This window comes from Aedes aegypti, chromosome 2 (assembly GCF_002204515.2).
Source record: "Aedes aegypti strain LVP_AGWG chromosome 2, AaegL5.0 Primary Assembly, whole genome shotgun sequence".
Taxonomy (NCBI): domain Eukaryota; kingdom Metazoa; phylum Arthropoda; class Insecta; order Diptera; family Culicidae; genus Aedes; species Aedes aegypti.
In genome coordinates, this window is record NC_035108.1 from 360,678,206 (window position 1) to 360,697,556 (window position 19,351).

The 19,351-nt window shown below is 38.0% G+C and overlaps 1 protein-coding gene across 5 annotated transcripts in view; it reads left to right on the forward strand.

Annotated features, from left to right (window-relative positions):
• LOC5567743 (protein spire) overlaps positions 1 to 19,351 on the forward strand; it is a 581,954-nt gene that overhangs the window by 408,139 nt on the left and 154,464 nt on the right. For all 5 annotated transcript variants that reach the window (XM_021846470.1, XM_021846472.1, XM_021846473.1 and 2 more), the window contains 2 exons: positions 658 to 769; positions 15,105 to 15,228. In XM_021846470.1, the coding sequence (XP_021702162.1) occupies positions 658 to 769; positions 15,105 to 15,228 (236 nt within the window). The remainder of the gene's footprint in view (positions 1 to 657; positions 770 to 15,104; positions 15,229 to 19,351) is intronic.

The following is a 19,351-nucleotide window of genomic DNA, read 5'->3' on the forward strand; positions in this document are numbered from 1 at the left end:
GCTGTTCAATAACTAAAACGCAACAGTTTGGCTGTTTCCCACACATCTCAGGCATGACATGAATGACCAGTTCAATTCTTTCACGACTCATATCCATTTTTCCATAAAATCACCTCTAAAAATTTACTCTCTATCCAATGTATGTAAGTTCCAATTGCTCTGCATTACCATCATCTAAAGTCTGTCTGACCCTGGACTGTTTGTAAGGAAACTCAAACACATGCACTGAGGGAATTAACGCTCTAACCATCCATCAATGTTGGTCATTTGCTAGGGCACCCTACAAACGGTCCGGTTCAATCCGTTTGACTCCCGATGAATATCGGTTGTATATGAGCGGTAAATATTCGTGTTGTTAGCCCATCCATCGACCCAGACGGCCGCAACACGTCATGCAGTCACGTTTCGGGGCCAAACATGTTTGCGCGCTCATCATCTATTATTAGCACTTCTTCCCCCCAAAAAAAAAAAACAACCGAAACGTCGTGCAGCATACAGCTAGTACTACGATAAAGGTTTTAGCCTAGCGGGGTGTCCCACCTAATCGACAGCTACTTGTTCAAACAAAACCTATGTTTATGCAAGTGCTTACATTCACACCTTTCTCGATCTTCTTAATTATTGTTCCCATTACTTTTTTTTTCTATATATTTTCAGAAAGTACAATCTGCGCAAAGTGATGGTAGACGGTGACATACCGCCAAAGGTGAAGAAAGACGCACATGCCGTTATTCTGGAGTTCATCCGATCTCGACCACCGTTACGCAAGGTAAGTTCGCGTGTTGTTCATTATTGCTCTAAGGTTGTCCGTTTGTTGTAGCAGATCAATCAAATCTCATTTAACCCGTAAACACCCAGGACGATTTTGTTTTGACAAAAAATGTTATAATTAGGTGCCTTAATAGTATGTTAAGTACAATTTTCTTTGAAATCAAGTTAGACTAACTAGTGCTTTCTCTCTCTTCTCCCTGGTCCCTTTTTCCGACAGCCAGAAATACGTGGATGAGCCATTCATAACCATTCATGATAATCCAATGAATATTTGACCTCAGAGTTATCCTGAGGCATCCTATAAACTTGTAAGTTGTAGGTTATTCAAACCGATCTATCCGATGAATCTGTTGCAAGCTTTTTTGGGGCGAATAGCTAATTCAGAAATGTGTCCGCTTCGCTTAGTGTAGTTACGAATTCACGTATTCATTTAAAATTATACCTTCACTGCCGTTATACGCATAATTGTCCCATGTTACAAAATATGCAATCGAGAAAAACGCGTTTAAAGATTTTAACACATTTAGGCCTCGTATTGACCAGATGTGTGGTAAATTGAATTGAAATCTTCACTATAGTATAAAGAATAGCGTGTTTATTAGAGTCAAGAGTTTGTATTATGGGAATAAAGTAAATTTAGCTACGAAATTCAAAGTGGGACTGTTATGCCTAGAAATACGGGGTTTTTGGTGAATTTCTACGCATAACAGTCCCACTGAGAGTAGTGACCAATTATGTGCTAAACATACTGCTGTGGATGACCGTTCTTACGTATAGATTGTACCGAATGTAGAGGACGTATATCCTCAAGACTATGTTAAGGCACCTAATGAAGGCTCAAGTGACATGTGCCATACGAAGCCACGTGTGCAGAAGTGAAAAAAAAGGTTTTATAGTTTCCAAATTTGGGATGGAAAGCAAAGTTTTCTGTATGTGTGATAGTGAGAAAATGTATGAGTTAGTGAAAGAAAGAGTGGATGAGTAAGTAAGAGAGTTTATAAGATGTAATAAATTCCTAAATCGACTTTTCCAGCTGCAGGCTTGACAGAAACTCATCTGCGAATTCAAGGTTATTCTGCCGAGTTAATATTTAACTCAAAATTCACGACACAAATCTTCACACGATTTGACATTTCTTTGGACTTTGTTTGCAATACATATCATGATATTTTTGATACATCGCAAATTAAGTTTTAGAACCACTAACATATTTGCAACTTGCACCGAAGAGCCAACTATGCGGAATAACCCAGTATGTGGCCAGGTCATCCTATTCTTCTTTTGACTTGACTTTGACTTCGTCTTGACTTCATCAAGTTTGATATGTCGCAAGATAGGTCTCAAGACCGCCAATATAATGGCTACTTCCTCTGGAGAACAGAGTATCCGAAACAACCTGGCATGTTATCAAGTCATCCAAGAACCTTTGAATTACCCTTCTTTAGCCTTGATTTGTGAATTTATGAAGTTTGATGTTGCCAGCTAGGTTTTAGAACCGACAGTTTAGAGGCCATTTCCCCCAGGAAACCGGGAATTCAGAACAAATACATTTGAACCACCTGTAGACCTAATTTGCAAATTCATGAAAATTGATATGTCGCAAGCCAGGTTTCAGATTCGCCAATATAATGGCCACTTCCACCAGTGAACCGGTATTCGGACCAACCCAGCATATGGCCAAGTCATTCAAAAATGATCGAACTATTTATATTTGGACTTGGTTTGCTAAATTATGAAGTTGATTTGTCGCAAGCCATGGACTTGAAATTAAAGTAATTACTGATTCTTCAAGTGGGATTATTTCAGTATTCCTCGTGATAAATCCAAAATTACGTTGAATTTCTAATCGATGACGGCGGTTCAAAAAAAATTAAAAAAAATGTGATTGACCTTGAAAATTCAACTGAAATTCATTGAAAACCGAATATTATTAAATAGAAAATTTCAATCAAATTTGACGTCAGACTCGCATGAATGACGAATGCATCCCGATAATACAAACACATAAAACGGGTTTTGTTCCACATGGGATGTAAAGTCAACGTAAGAAGATGTTCAAAACGATTTTCACAAACACCAGCTAATTCAAAACTCACAACTGAATATTTTGTTCAAGATTAGCGCAGCGAATTGTATAGTGTGACAGTTATGCGTAGAAATACAGTAGTGGGACAGTTATGCGTAGAAATTCAACAATGGGACAAATTGACTTGGCTTACTTTTCATTGAGTTTCCGAACAAAGATAATTTTTGGTGTGTGTTTTCTAGAACTATACGTAAAAATAAACTGTTTAATGACAAAAAGTCAAAATGCACAAAAAGTAACATGGGACAATTATGCGTATAACGGCAGTTCACTTGCATAACAGTCTCATTTATATAGGAAATCCGAATCCCATAGAGTATGAGACTGTTATGCGAGTATGGGCAGTTTATCGTTTACCAAAACGAATCTCTTAACACTGCTTATACCGACGCAGTTTTTGTAACGTAAAGTACCGACATGGGCAAAAAATGTGAACGGTAACCTTCGCACGACGATATCTCAGCTGATAATCAATCAATTTTCATAATTTTTTCACCATTGCAACCGTTTACTATCCTGGATGCGTTTAGTGACGACCGATTGCAATTTTATGCCACCATGGCTGAGAATTGGCCGGATCAAGACCGTCCACATTTTTTGCCCACCTTACAAGCTGGTTTGCTGGTTGTATACAAGCGTTGCATGCAAGTTGGTTATTCCGGAACTAGGTTTGCGGCCGGATATTTCAAAATTTTGACCAGCTAGAAGGGTTATGTCTTCGGGAGAGTTGTACAGGGCAGTGCTCGCTTCCTCATGGTTTATGTAATGATACAAAATTCCACCACTACGTGGCGCTAGTGTGCGTAAACACTTCCGGTTTACTGCTATTGAAGGATATCTCGGAACCTAAACGAGATAGAAAATTCCTGTCTTCGAGAAGGTTGTTCAAAGTGAGCCTAGCTTCCCCGGGAGACCTAGCATAGTTCCAAATTCATCCACTACGTGGCGCTAGTGTGCGTAAACACTTCCGGTTTACTGCTATTGAAGGATATCTCGGAACCTAAACGAGATAGAAAACTCCTGTCTTCGAGAAGGTTGTTCAAAGTGAGCCTAGCTTCCCCGGGAGACCTAGCATAGTTCCAAATTCATCCACTACGTGGCGCTAGTGTGCGTAAACACTTCCGGTTTACTGCTATTGAAGGATATCTCGGAACCTAAACGAGATAGAAAACTCCTGTCTTCGAGAAGGTTGTTCAAAGTGAGCCTAGCTTCCCCGGGAGACCTAGCATAGTTCCAAATTCATCCACTACGTGGCGCTAGTGTACATAAACACTTCAGGTTTACTGCAATTGAAGGATATCTCGGAACCTAAACGAGATAGAAAATTCCTGTCTTCGAGAAGGTTGTTCAAAGTGAGCCTAGCTTCCCCGGGAGACCTAGCATAGTTCCAAATTCATCCACTACGTGGCGCTAGTGTACATAAACACTTCAGGTTTACTGCAATTGAAGGATATCTCGGAACCTAAACGAGATAGAAAACTCCTGTCTTCGAGAAGGTTGTTCAAAGTGAGCCTAGCTTCCCCGGGAGACCTAGCATAGTTCCAAATTCATCCACTACGTGGTGCTAGTGTACATAAACACTTCAGGTTTACTGCAATTGAAGGATATCTCGGAATCTAAACGAGATAGAAATCTCCTGTCTTCGAGAAGGTTGTTCAAAGTGAGCCTAGCTTCCCCGGGAGACCTAGCATAGTTCCAAATTCATCCACTACGTGGCGCTAGTGTACATAAACACTTCATGTTTACTGCAATTGAAGGATATCTCGGAACCTAAACGAGATAGAAAACTCCTGTCTTCGAGAAGGTTGTTCAAAGTGAGCCTAGCTTCCCCGGGAGACCTAGCATAGTTCCAAATTCATCCACTACGTGGCGCTAGTGTACATAAACACTTCAGGTTTACTGCAATTGAAGGATATCTCGGAACCTAAACGAGATAGAAAACTCCTGTCTTCGAGAAGGTTGTTCAAAGTGAGCCTAGCTTCCCCGGGAGACCTAGCATAGTTCCAAATTCATCCACTACGTGGCGCTAGTGTACATAAACACTTCAGGTTTACTGCAATTGAAGGATATCTCGGAACCTAAACGAGATAGAAAACTCCTGTCTTCGAGAAGGTTGTTCAAAGTGAGCCTAGCTTCCCCGGGAGACCTAGCATAGTTCCAAATTCGTCCACTATGTGGCGCTAGTGTACATAAACACTTCCGGTTTACTGCTATTGAAGGATATCTCGGAACCTAAACGAGATAGAAAATTCCTGTCTTCGAGAAAGTTGTTCAAAGTGAGCCGTGCTTCCCCGGGAGACCTAGCATAGTTCCAAATTTGTCCACTACGTGGCGCTAGTGTACATAAACACTTCCGGTTTACTGCTATTGAAGGACAAAACAAGTTTTGTTATGCCGGCCATCTTTGGATTCCGACATGTTTCACCTTAAATGTATACTGTTTTCATTAAAGATTTACCCTTCTTCATTCCAAAGGCTGTTTTCCGATGACATGCAAGAGGATCGTGACTAAAAAAAATGAGTTTCTAGGGCTTGGAGCTAAGTATTTTTTAATCGATAAAATTCACTGCATTGTGGACGCTACATAATAGTGGACGCCAGTGGTACATAATTTTTAATATTGCTTCTGCAATCAAAGCACCTAAGCAAACAACGTTTTGGTTGTATAGCTCGAAAATAGTTGACTTATTTATAAAACGAGTTAAGCTCTCGTCGATCATAGAGCATGGGAAGGTTGAAAAATGTTTTCCTCCATCTGGCACAGACATGCACTGTAATATTTTTTAGAAAGTACCTTCCCCCATTCCCCAATGATAAGGATAGTATTTTTTTTATTTGCTGTAAGTAGAAAAGTTTTGTTTCAATATTATTTTCAAATGAGTACACGTACATATTATTTTATGCCAATCATCCATTATGCCTAACGTGTTTTATGCCACACGTTTATTATGCCTAATTTCTTTATGCCTAATGTTCATTATGCCTAACATCCTTCTGCACAACGTCCTTATGCCAAACGTCTTTATTCCTAATGGGGTATACTCTTCTTAAACAACGCTTTCCCATATCCAAACTCCCAATGATTTCTTGTGTAAATATAGAGGACTTCTTGGCAACCATAAAGCAAGTAACACGTCTAGATTTTCTTCCCATCTCCAAATTGATCTTCATTCGGACTCAGCCGGCCCCACTAATGTTTGTTATAATGGGGGATTTTTTTTTATTTCCGTACAAAGTGGGCCAAAGGGTCTCAGATTTTCATGAAAATTTTTCCACAGGCAGGGCTAATCAATATATGAATAAAAAAAAGAGAAAAATTCAGGGTCGCTTATTTTCCCGGAAAACTCAGTTGGAATTTTTTTGTTTTCCTCTGACACTACTTACTTTGAAAACTCATAACTCAAGAACGAAGCATCGTAGAAACAAAGATTTTTATGAAAATGAAAGCAAATTTTCTCAGGAATAAAAAAAAATATTAACTGTTAAAAGCTTTCCACAAAATTTTCCACCGTTGAGAAAATTTGTAAAGAAAAGCCGGAAAAACTATGCTCCAACTCGTGGAAAATTTTCAAAAATATAATTTTGAGAAGGTTTAAAGCTTTAATCGCTGAAATTTTTGAAATGGTATTTTTTTCGTTTTTGAGTTATGGCCAATTTTGTAAAAAATGTGCAAATGTGCCATTTTAAGCCTTTTCTTTGAAAAATCATAACTCAAGAAAGAAGCATCGTAGAAACAAAGTTTTTTTTATGGAAATGAAAGCAATTTTTTTCAGGAATAAAAAAAAATGTTTATTGGAAACCGTTTTCCACAAAATTTTCCACCGTTGAGAAAATTCGTAAAGAAAAGCCGGAAAAACTGTGTTCCAATTAGTGGAAAACTTTCAAAAATATATTTTTGAGAAGGTAATTTAAACCAGAATTGGTAAATACCTAATTGCCATATTGTCTACCCATTGATTTAACTGTCAATTTTGTAGTTACCTAACAGGTAGCTGGAAAAAATGCATACATTATGATTGAAAAAATCTTTGTTTCTATGCTGTTTCGTTCTTAAGTAGTTTTGTTTATAAACTTATAAATTTGAAAATAAGCTTTATAAACTTATAAATGTATAAATTTGTAAACAGCTCATCTTGGCAATATTTGATCATGTTTTAGGAACGAAAAATGAGCGTATTTAAAAAATGTTTAGGATTGGATCTTATTGATCGCTCTTTTCAAATATACTTTGTTTGTAAGCTGGAATAGCTAATCGGGTTATCATTGTTTATTTTCCTTAATGGTGAAAAATGTCCTGGGAAACTTATTCCATTTAAAAAAATCTCAAAGTTTTGAGAAAATTGGATTCCGATTTGACAAAAAAATGTTTCTGTGACGCTTTTATCTTCAGTTATGATTTTCGAACTTGTACGAGAAATCTGGGCATTTTTCACAAAACTATGACCAAACGCAGGAATTAAAAAGTAGTACATCTTAAAAATTTCAGTGATTGGAATTTATAAAATTCTGTTCTCAAAAATATTTCTTTGAAAATCTTACACGAGTTGGAACATAGTTTTCCCGGCTTTTCTTTACAAATTTTCTCAACGGTGGAAAATTTTGTGGAAAACTTTTTCCAGTTTACATTTTTTTCTATTCCTTAGAAAATTTGCTTTCATTTTCATAAAAAAAACTTTGTTTCTACGATGCTTCTTTCTTGAGCTATGATTTTTCAAAAAAAAGGCTCACATTTTTTACAAAATTGGCCATAACTCAAAAACGAAAAAAAATACCATTTCAAAAATTTCAGCGATTAAAGCTAATGAAATTACCTTCTCAAAAATATATTTTTGAAAATTTTCCACGAGTTGGAGCATAGTTTTTCCGGCTTTTCTTTACAAATTTTCTCAACGGTGGAAAATTTTGTGGAAAACTTTTTCCAGTTATTTTTGTTTTATTCCTGAGAAAATTTGCTTTCATTTTCATAAAAAAAAATTGTTTCTATGATGCTTCGTTCTTGAGTTATGATTTTTCAAAGTAAGTAGTGTCAGGGGAAAACAAATAATTTCCAACTGAGTTTTCCGGGAAAATAGGCGACCCTGAATTTTTCTCATTTTTTTATTCATATATTGATGAGCCCTGCCTGTGGAAAAAGTTTCATGAAAATCTGAGACCTTTCGGCCCAAACCCATACGGAAATAAAAAAAAAATCCCCAATGATGAGAACATCAGTTCTTACACATTGAGGATGCTACTGATCCTGAATAGAGTCTGTTGATTCCCTGTGTAAACTGCTCTTGCAATAACGGAGTAGCAACTGTAGGCGGTTAATCATGCTAATGTTCACGCTCAATTCAAGCCATCCAAACCACTTTGAAGTTATGACTTTCAAGATCTACATGTTTTACCGTAATTTAATTTCGTTCTACACTTGCAGTAGCTATTCGTTGATTCCCCTTAAAATAATTAAAATGGACGTTTACTATGGAAGTGAGACATTTGAGATTATTCAAAAAGGATTCAAAACATTTTAAAATTATTTTCTTTATGTACTAAAAGTACTCTAGATATAAGATCATTCATTTTCTACAAGCTATTCCGAAATAACTACGTTCATGATTCATGACATTGGGTATGGATTAACGTGTCAAAGCCCCTTGAAAAATGTCGATGTTCATAACATCTCAAAATGAAGAAGATATCTGTCGTGGTGGTTCAGGTACTGCAGGTTCCAAGAATCACCACTTTTTGGAAGCTGTGTAGGGCCTTTTTCAATTCCAGGTGAGATTTCAGGACATTTCCGGGCGCTGAGAGGACTTTTTTTTTAAATTTCTTTATTAGTATCATTCCAAACATTACATTCATTTCTTATATCTAGGTGTTCTGTGTTATTAGACAACACTATCATCCTAATTTGGTAAAACAAATTTAAGATTTAATTAACATTTTGTTAACAACATATTACATTTCATTTGCCGTAGCAGTTAAGTTTTTTTACAGGTGAGTTGATTTCACCTGCTTATAAGAGAAAAAAAAAACGTTTTTAATATACTTAATCTAACTTAACCTAAACATATAACGCATTAATCGTGGCAATAGAAGATTGTAACGATTTTTGCCTGAAATTATTTATTATTTTATTTGACATTTGTTCCAATGTTTCAACATTGGATATTCTATGTAACTCATTGGTACTATACCAGGGAGGAAGTCTCAGAATCATTTTCAAAATTTTATTTTGAATTCTCTGCAGAGCTTTCTTCCTGGTATTACAACAGCTAGTCCATATTGGTACAGCATACAACATGGCTGGCCTGAAAATTTGTTTGAATATCAAAAGCTTGTTCTTAAGACAAAGTTATGATTTTCTATTAATAAGGAGATAGAGACATTTTACATATTTATTACATTTGGCTTGAATGCCCTCAATGTGATTTTTGAAAGTTAAATTCTTATCTAGCATGAGCCCTAGATACTTAACTTCATCTGACCAATTTATTGGAACCCCTCTCATCGTGACAACATGTCTACTTGAAGGTTTCAAATAAAGAGCTTTTGGTTTATGTGGGAATATTATTAGTTGAGTTTTGGGAGCATTAGGAGAAATCTTCCATTTTTGCAAGTATGAAGAAAAAATATCCAAACTTTTTTGCAATCGACTACAGATGACACGCAGGCTTCGTCCTTTGGCGGAGAGGCCTGTGTCATCCGCAAATAAAGATTTTTGTCGCTGAGAGGACTACCGGAACTATTCGGACGTCCTCTGAGTGCCACATCTGCTTCAATTCCTCCGCCAAGGCATGGTATTTTGCTATCTTGTTCGAGAACGTTGTTTAAACAATGTGGTCCAGTAGGGCGATTCAAATTTTGAAAATGTTTGAAAATCCAATCTTTCATATGCTACTCACTATCCTAACCATATAAATAGTGTTCTGTGAAATTTTTAGCTTTCTAGGTGATGATTTGAAGGTGGCCCAAAGACAATGTAGGTTTAAATGGAAATTACTATGGAGAAATTTTGAGAAATGTTCCAAACACGTTAGAGCTGTAATGTAAGTAGAAACTTATCATCCAGTACTAAAAACTCATTTTTCAAACTTTAATGAAGGATGTTGCTGAAGAAGCAAATCCTTTTTTAATTTCGTTTAGGATTTTTGTATATGTTTGCAGGGCTATAATCCCTTATTAAGCTAAATAATATCAAACAAACTCATGAATATCTTTTCTGCTATCCATCGGATTGAATTTCTCTCTTCAGCTAACTTCTTTATTATGGTTTGAAAAATGAGATTTTACTATGGGATAATTTCTCCATAGTAATTTCCATATAAACCTACATTGTCTTTGGGTCACCTTTAAATCACCACCTACAAGGCTGAACATTTCACAAAACACTTTTTTTGGTGAACAACTATGGTAAGGTTGGTAAGGAACATATGGGAGACGGGATTCTCAAACATTTTTAAATTTTGAACCGCCCTAGTGGTCCAGCGATGTCGATGAGTGTTACTCGTTCATTTTTTTTGTCGTAGACTACAATGTCGGGCGCTTGGCACAGATGAGAACGTCCGTTATGAACTCGCGATCCCAGTACAGCTTTATGCAACCATTTTCCAGAACCGGCCATGGCAGGTATTTGAAGTAGAGCACAAATCGATCCACCAAGTTGTGCTTAAGTGCAAGCTGTTGGTGCATAATTTTTGGCAATTTTTTGTGAAGCTCGAGAGAAGCTGATCCAGCTAGTACTGAACAGCCTGCAACGACATGCTCGATAGTCGCCCCTACTGAATTGTACTTCCTACAGCGGTCCTCCACGTCCGCGTGCAATATGTACTGCCGATAGTTTATAGATAGATAGAAGAGGTCACGTGTTTGACGCCACCTTATCAATGTGTTCGAGTTCCAGTTGATGGGGGTGCGTTCCATGCAAATCATTCTGCTTCCATGTTGCGATCATCTCATCGACGGTTTTGATGTCACAGTTCAGCTGGTAATCCTCCTGCGTCAGATGCAGGGCGCTAAAACCGTGATCAGCTTCGCATACAGTGCGGTTAATTTCGTGGCGGTTCGGGTTTTCTACGAAATATGCCCGAAGCAGCTGGATCTGGGAGACACATAGTGCCTGGATATCGGTGACGACTCTTCCTCCAGTTGCACGTGATAGGGTGACACTCTCAATGGACGATTTTGGTTGGCGCATTCGGTGCTTGGTGAACGCCATTCGTATTGCTCGTTCAATCGCCTCCTAGTCAGTCTTGGTCTACTTTACCCCCCCCCCGAAACTATACGTCAACAGGGGCACAGCAAACGTGTTGATCGCCTTCGCCTTGTTGCCGGCAGACAGAAAGCTTTTCAAAATACACTGTTGACACGAGACAAAATCTTTTCCTGCAGCTTCTTCTTGATCATTGTATGGCGAATACCTACAAGTTGGAGGAATCCGAGGTATTTATATGTTTCGTCTTCAACCATATCCCGAATCACCTCCTGCTCGTTAACGCGAAAATAGCTGCCATGCATAATTTGACCCCGACGTAGATGAATTGACCGGCATTTGTCAATACTAAACTCCATCCGGATATCGTTACTGAATGTCGTAACTAGCTGCAACAGCTGATGTAGCCTCTGCACTGATTCCACAAATAGCTTCAGGTCGTCCATACAGAAGAACGGGGTAGCTTTTGTACTCCTTTCCCCACTTTTTAGTTGGTAGTCATGGTGGCGTTGGTTTAGTGCTTGCTGAAGGAGTTCATGGCCAGGCACAACCATAGCGGACTAAAGGTATCGCCTTGAAAAATCCCCCTCCTGATGCTGAGAGTCCTGGACCGTAACACAGCTGTACCGTCGGTAATGTGTAGGGATGTGCTCCACATGCCCATCGCGTATTGCATCAGCCTGATACAAACGTTCCCGTCTACCTTATACAACTGCAGTACCTTGAGAAGGCACGAGTGCGGTACTGAGTCGTATGCCTATTAGTCGATGTACGCCATACTCAGGTTCCTTTGCTTTTGTGTAGCTTGCCCTACAATGACTACATCTACGATGACCTGATCTTTGCAGCCATGCGAGTTTCTGCCATACCCTTTCTGTTGCTCGGTCATCACGTTATTGGCGTCACAACACCCTTCTCGCTATTACCGACGATAGCATTTTGTACAGACTCAAAAGGCACGTTATTGGTCTGTACTTCGCTGGGTCAGCTGTGTTTTGGTCCTTTGGCAGAGGAAATGTGACAGCCCTGGTAATGAATTCCGGTAGCGGCGTGGGTTCTCCTAGTACCGTATTGAAGCATTCCGCCATCCGCCCATGGATCGTTGTGAGTTTTTTATAACAAAAATTGTGCACAAAATGAGGTCTTAGTGCAGCCCAATAGGGTAATGACAATTGGCGACAGCGGCAAAAAGTACAGACAACAACCTTTCTAACATTCAGTTTCTCTCACTGGCCGCCGAACAGTGACACTGATGTTTGTATTCCATTCACTAATCGCGCTACGCTGGATTCTAAAATTTCTCAAACTTCAAACACAAACGCATGGAAGAATGGTAGTCGGGAGCTGTCAAAACGTATGGAAAATAATGAAAAACGTAAATTATTAGCAATTAGGAAACTGGATCTAAAAAGTAGTGATTAGAAATCAAACGTAATGTGAATAACTTTTTGTTTTTAGTTCATCTTCCATGGTGCTTTCTTTGCTTCAAGATTTCGTTGTTACTTACACTGAAAAAAAGCCATCTATTGCCTTTTCAGTTTTGAATTTCGCCCTACTCCTGATATACCGGGTAGCTTCACGTATATCGTGAGCGGTAGTTTCACGTATATCCTGAGCGGTTACTGCAGCTGAATCCATGCGGGTTTCTATGCGTTAGGGCGTGTGCCATCTTCTCCTTGCGGGCGCGTTCGCAATACCAACGTCGTAACTACAGCTGAATACACGATAAACCATTATGATCGAGCAAGGGGCAGGATAGGCTCGATTGACGACATTTCTTACAGATAGTAAAACATTTATTTCACATTCTTAATTTAACAAAGTGTACACTCAATCGGACTAGACTACGTTGTGTTATTGATTAACTATGTAATAGAATGATGCAGTAGTAGATGCTGTAGAGGAAGAGCTCAGAGCCGATCATACGGTTGGATGTGATGGTGATGGTTTGCCCAAACATACTCCCCGCCTTGAAGTATTGACTTCAACATAAGAATAAAAGATGCACTCTACCATAGATCCTGCAAATGTTCGAACTGATGCAAGGTTCCGATAAGTTGTTTTTCGTCGTCATAGATTTCCGCTAGGGGCCACTTTACTGACGAGACTTCAAGCAACATGGTCGTCTTGTTTTCCGAACACGGCGCAGATTGAAGGCTACGGGGGACGTAGAGTCCCGCCGAGGTACACTGTGTAACCTCGCAAAGAAACGCTATTAGAAGCACTGTACACATTCACCTTCAATCGATATCGTCCAAATACAGGATAATAAAGCGATCCTCTTCATCGGTTGCGGGAGCTGTCAACACGACCCGTTGAAGATTCCATGGAGCTGTTATCCATTGTTCGCAAGTGATGAGGATTATTCATTGGTGAAATGCTTCGTTATCTCACTATCCTACGTAGATTTGTCGCACTGCAGGTCACGGCACCATGCTGTCGTTGCATGCTTTAAATACAACTAATCCATTTCATCCCTTGCCTTCCATCGATATGAATCAACAATAGCCTATAGATATAACATCGGATCCACCTTGTATGCAAGTTCTATCACCTTGCTTACGAAGCATTACAGATAGACATAGGCAGTGAGAGACAGATGGATTAACAGACATGATGGCAGATCACGGCTTTCATGTATAGTAATTCAAATTTATTATTTCAAAAAAAAAATGCCTTTTGAATTATAGGTATTATTACAGGTCAATAATTAAAACATCATGGTGTCACGAATTTAGTACACAAGAAATTTAGTTGCACAACTGACTGATACATCATGTTTTTTTTTTGCAAAATACCATTTTTTATGTTTAAAGAATTTACTGAGAAGCGTTTTACTGCAAAATTGTAATATTAAGCTTTACCAATTTAATAATGTTTTTGAATTGTTAGCATGTTTCATCTTAAACTGCTGGAGTTAAGGTGTCCCCTTGATCGCATTATCTTTTGAGAAAAGTTTTTTTTCCTTCAGTTTTCTAAAGATGTATGATTTTGAATTTATGTACTAAATTTGTCAGTTCTTTATATTTTCCAAGTGCGTTCGCATGTATGGACAACATAACCGCAGTGATAAATTGTGCTTTTCATATGTATAATTTTATTTTCCTAATTTTCGACAATCTATTACATCATGATGGAAAATCTAATCGCCAGTTACTATACGTATCATATAATCGCTCATATTCTTAAGTGGTTCAGCCCATTATATGACAAAACGAATGAATGAACTTTTGATGATAAACATTTTTCAAACAAAAGCGCACACTTCATTCACACCTAATTTTCTTTTTGAGCATATGACGCTCATGCTTGCTAATGCAACCAAATGCTTTTCAACGAAACGTCCATCCAACCAAACGTACTTTCGACTAAACGACGTCCGACGAAATGTCATAGATTCTACTTATCTGTGATCAGTATAGATCATTTATGATGATATTTTAGTTTATAAGAATTAGACATAAGATTGAATAGTTAAGAAAAAAATAAGGTAAAAGCCACGTATTTCTGGCTGCCAGAAAAAGGAGAAAAAAAGTACAAATAATTGTTAGTACAACTAATCCCCTGAATTTTGGAGAAAATCATACCAAAATATATTTTTTTTTTTAAATCTTTATTAGAGTGTATTTTAACGCACGAGGGCTAGTTCTACACTACCAAAATATATTTGAAAGTCATCTAAAAATTGTCCTGGGTATTTACGGGTTAATTGCTTCCTTGACGTTTGTTTCCTGCTGCGGTTTTCAACCCATTTAATTTTGAAGCAATCAAGTTCAGGCACAAATAGACAAAAAGTGAGGCTTTGTTTTTGCTTGGCCAAAGTTGTGACGAATTGTTTGCTCCAAATTGCTATCTTATCAGATCATAGCATAGAAGGTATACAGGAACAGTTTAAGTTGATTACAGCGACATCGGTTTCCGTGTTCGTGCTTGACAGTTATAAATTATGCTAGATGTTATAGATTCCAAAGCATGACTTTTGAATGGATGACACTTCCTGTTCGATTCAGATCCAAATACCTACCGATACTAATGCCCGTTTACCCTCACCAGGCCTCCGAGCGAAAACTCGCACCACAACCCCTGAAGCGAGTGGCTTGCCCCCGGGAGCAACTGCTCGATTCGATCCGAAAGGGACGAGTGCTGAAACCGGTGCATCCTAAGCTAAAAACAAGACGTAAGTACCCTATCGCCATTATGCCTCTCTTCACACTCGGATATTGCAGCGGAATTTCCCATTGAATGCTATAGGTACAACCTGCAACGTTTCCGCCTTCCGATCTTCGAAATGCCAACACTCTTCGGCTGTACACTTGTCCCTTTTCGATTATTTATTCGTGTAATTTTTGCCATCATTATCGCCATTAATAAGCAAGTAGCCGACTATACCCGCTCGAAACCCATCGCATATTCCGGTAGCGTTTACTTCTTCATTGACATCAAGATTTATTATCGTGTTTTAGTAATGCCGAAATGTACAGTCCGTTTCGCCTATGTCGATGATGATCTCTGAAAAACTTGGGGATAAGAGATTACATGTGTTCTCGTAAAATTTAAACTATAATTTATCTATGAATTCAAGTGTGCACAACAAAACTTAACTTACATGTAGCATACAATTTGGTTGAAATTTAATTTCAATTAAGTGCAGTCTCCAAACAAAATGTTTCGTTACTTGTATATGGTAAGACACAATACTTTTCTAAAGCATCAAATGATAATTTTTGAGCATCGAAAGTAATACAAACTTTATCGATAAACAATCTTTAACACATAAAGATTGAATTCTGCGGTAAATCAAGCAAATATATCGCCATGCAAGCCGATAAACTTGCATGCAAGTGTACCTGTAATAATCTAAAAAACCAGATATTTTTGAAAACGGCAATAGATTCAGCATGCCTAAACTATGTAAATATCGATACTTTTTAATTTATAGTTTAAAACCATATTGATCGGCTTAGAACAGTCCCGCCGTCCTGCTATTACTGCCCGCCGAAGCAAAATAATTTATAAAAGATCAGGTTGTCAGACGGTGGCGCCTCCTTCCGAAACCTTTCCAGAGAGAGGTTACGAAGACGAGCGCGCGCGTGTGCTTGAGCACTTGGCCACCATTGAAAGAAAAAAAAAGTTGTTTTGGTGCGCTGCTTGCTGCTCCTACAGAGGAGAAAGGGATGTGCGTGCGTGACTTGACTTGATTTACCGAAAGTGACTGCCGCCGCAGCGCAGTGTATCTATTTTGTGCCGGACAATCATAAATAAGTGCACCCCATGAGTTCGTATTCTGGTCTGGGCCGTTTGCTAAAGTGCATGATGTACTCAGGTCACGAAGTTGATAATTGTGTTGATTTTGGAGCAAAGCTTATTCAAAAAGATTTGAAGGGAATATTAAGTAGCGGAAATTATGCTTAGAAGTCATTCAATAAAACGTCAATTGTTTAAAGGCAGGGGTAATTCGTCGAAGGTTAATTTCTAGTTATGATTCTGCTTGGAAAGGCCACTCATTCGATTCAGGTAATAAGATTCTCTTAAAGCTCATTTGGCTCATGTAGCACCAAAATACCTATTAAAACCAATTAAATTGAAAATTAAGTGAAATTTACAAAAAAAAAATACACGTCTTCTCAATGCGAATCGAACTCATGATTCGAAATTAAAATGAATCGAAAATTAGACAGTATTAGTATGACACTTCATGTCTGGGTTATTTTCGTTGGAATCAATAGGCTTTACTGATTTAAATTCAAAGATTAAATTTTGATGAGATATTTTTCAAACTGTTACAAGCAATATGTTATACGATCATTATTTGATGAAATTGTAAAGAGCTCGTTAATTATCCCTGACAGCCCAGTTACAGTAGAACATGGATCCGCCATTTTTGTAATCGAAGTCAGTAAATTCCGTATGATGTTGAACGCCTAGAGGTATGCAATGCCCTATTTGCTCTAAGTAATTCATTCGGTTTTGTTTGAAACATACTTTTTATATTCCAAAAACGTTGAATTCAATGTCGAAAAATGAATACCAATCATTTTTTATTTTATTTTATGCACAAAATCTAATCCTCTATTACGCTAACAGTACTGGATGTATAACACAAATGAGTTATATTTTTGATGCATGTTTTAACCAGTTTGAATTCGATTATGGTTTCAAACTTAGATACGATTTTATTGGGGTACCTAGGGTATTTCTAAATTGTAATTATGGGGAAATACAAAAAACCTATTTATGTTTTTAAATATTGTAAATTGATCCTAAATATGTTAATTTTTGAAGAATGTTCTGAGATCGAGATCATAATGTGATCTGGTCTTAAAACAATACGCTCAAAAACAAGCTCTGATCTGGTGGAACGTAAAGCTAGAAATAAGAGAAAGTATATGAAATGATATTGATTCACTGTAGTTTGAAAAAATCATAAAATTCAAGGTATTATACGACAACAGCAGAAGAGGTTCCTAAATCAGCCATTTGGAGCCCTATTGAAAGCTTACACCGAATTTCCGAATATTAGCACCACTTTATAATTCATGACACAATATTTAATCATATCTTGGTGAAAAATCATGAATTTTGAGCGGTCGAATACCTTTCGTCAGTGCATGATGTTCCACACGATATACAAATTCGAAAATGGCAACTTTTGCAAAGAAAGCTCTCAGTTAATAACTGTATATATAGCTATAAGGTACTTACAACATATCGAGATCAAAACTCTCTCTTAGAAGAAATATCTTTGATAAATACTTTCTTGTTTCTCTTCTTTCAATAATTTGCCGACGAGCTCCCCACAGTGCCGAAAGTTTTGCCCAACTAGAATAGGTTTATGCCCCATAGAAAGACTTTGCGAACCATGGAAACGGAAGAGCCTAGCATAGAAAATTTTCCTTCCACATTTCTAAACTCGATTTAATTTAATTTCAAGTGATAAATGATCCCGTGCAGCTAATGAGAGAAACGATTTTAATTGTTCACGCACAAGTTTTCTATTTCGCACGTGCATATCGGGCCACTACGACGAGCATAAGTTGTGTTACCTTCTGTCCGTTTGGTTTTACCGAATGAACACTTCGCCTTCAGTGATCTTAGACGTGGTGGTGCAATACGAGAAATATGTAAAGCAGTTTTCCCATCGAAGATCTGCCGGCTGCCTACAGTTGGATAGTTGGATCGTCTTACTCTTAAGGCCTACGGCTGCGAAAAGCGGTTCATCGTGGAAAGTGAAAGTGACGATAAATGGCTAGATTCCGCTCGATTCGTACCGTGGATTTTTCTCTTGCGTGGAATGTGTTTGCGGTGCATTATTGGTCACCTGAGACGAGGGCGACATACGCACGCAAGTACAATTTGTCACCACTGAACGAACGAACGAACCCCCAAACGAGCCATTTGGAAAAGGAAAAGCTGATCTGCCACAGTTCAAGTTGAATGTGGTTTTGAAATACATCATCTACAATTTCCCTGAAGAGAGCGAAAAGCTTTGGATTTCACATAATTACGGCCATGAAAATCTTACACCTGAACAGGCTGCAGCTTGGAACCTACCAACGTGGATCGCTCTTAGTATAAGAGATCTACGCCGTAGATCGCCACCGTCTGCAGGTCTAGTAGCAGATACTTGAATGATCTCAAAATGGGCTCTTAAGTAACTTTTTTTCTTTTCCAACTTTCTCGAGGTTGTAGAGAAACCTCCAGAGACTCTTATGGGACGATTTCACAGGTTTGAGTCTCAGTTCATCCAAAGATTTTTTCAATATCTTTTTCACCAATTATTCAAGTTATTACTAGAGGACGTCTTCCAATTTATTTTACAGGAATTCATCCAAAAAATCACAAAGATACGAAATACGAACCTACCAACGTGGACACACGTATGGTGGTCTAATGTTTATCGCTTCTATTTTACAAGCATAGGTCATGGGCTCAATCCCAGGCTCGTCTGTTTCCTCGTACTTTGTATTTGTATACATCACTTGTTTCTAGCTTTCATCCTTAATCTATTACATTTAATTTATTCGTTCATAGCAATTACTAGAAGAAATTTTCAGAATACGGAGGTTTGGAAATCTATACAAATAATCACATGGTCCATGGACAGCCCCAATGAAATGCTTGGTCTGATTATACGATAAATCCTTAGGAAAATAATTCCTTTTTGTTATTTTGGTTCCTGTTTGGACACTTTTCCCAGCCAAGAGGTATCTAAAATGTCCACTTCTACGACACGTAGTCGCTTTCAGCCCTGCGTCTGGTCAGATGAAAGCATTAATAATTGCGTCTAATGCCATCGGACA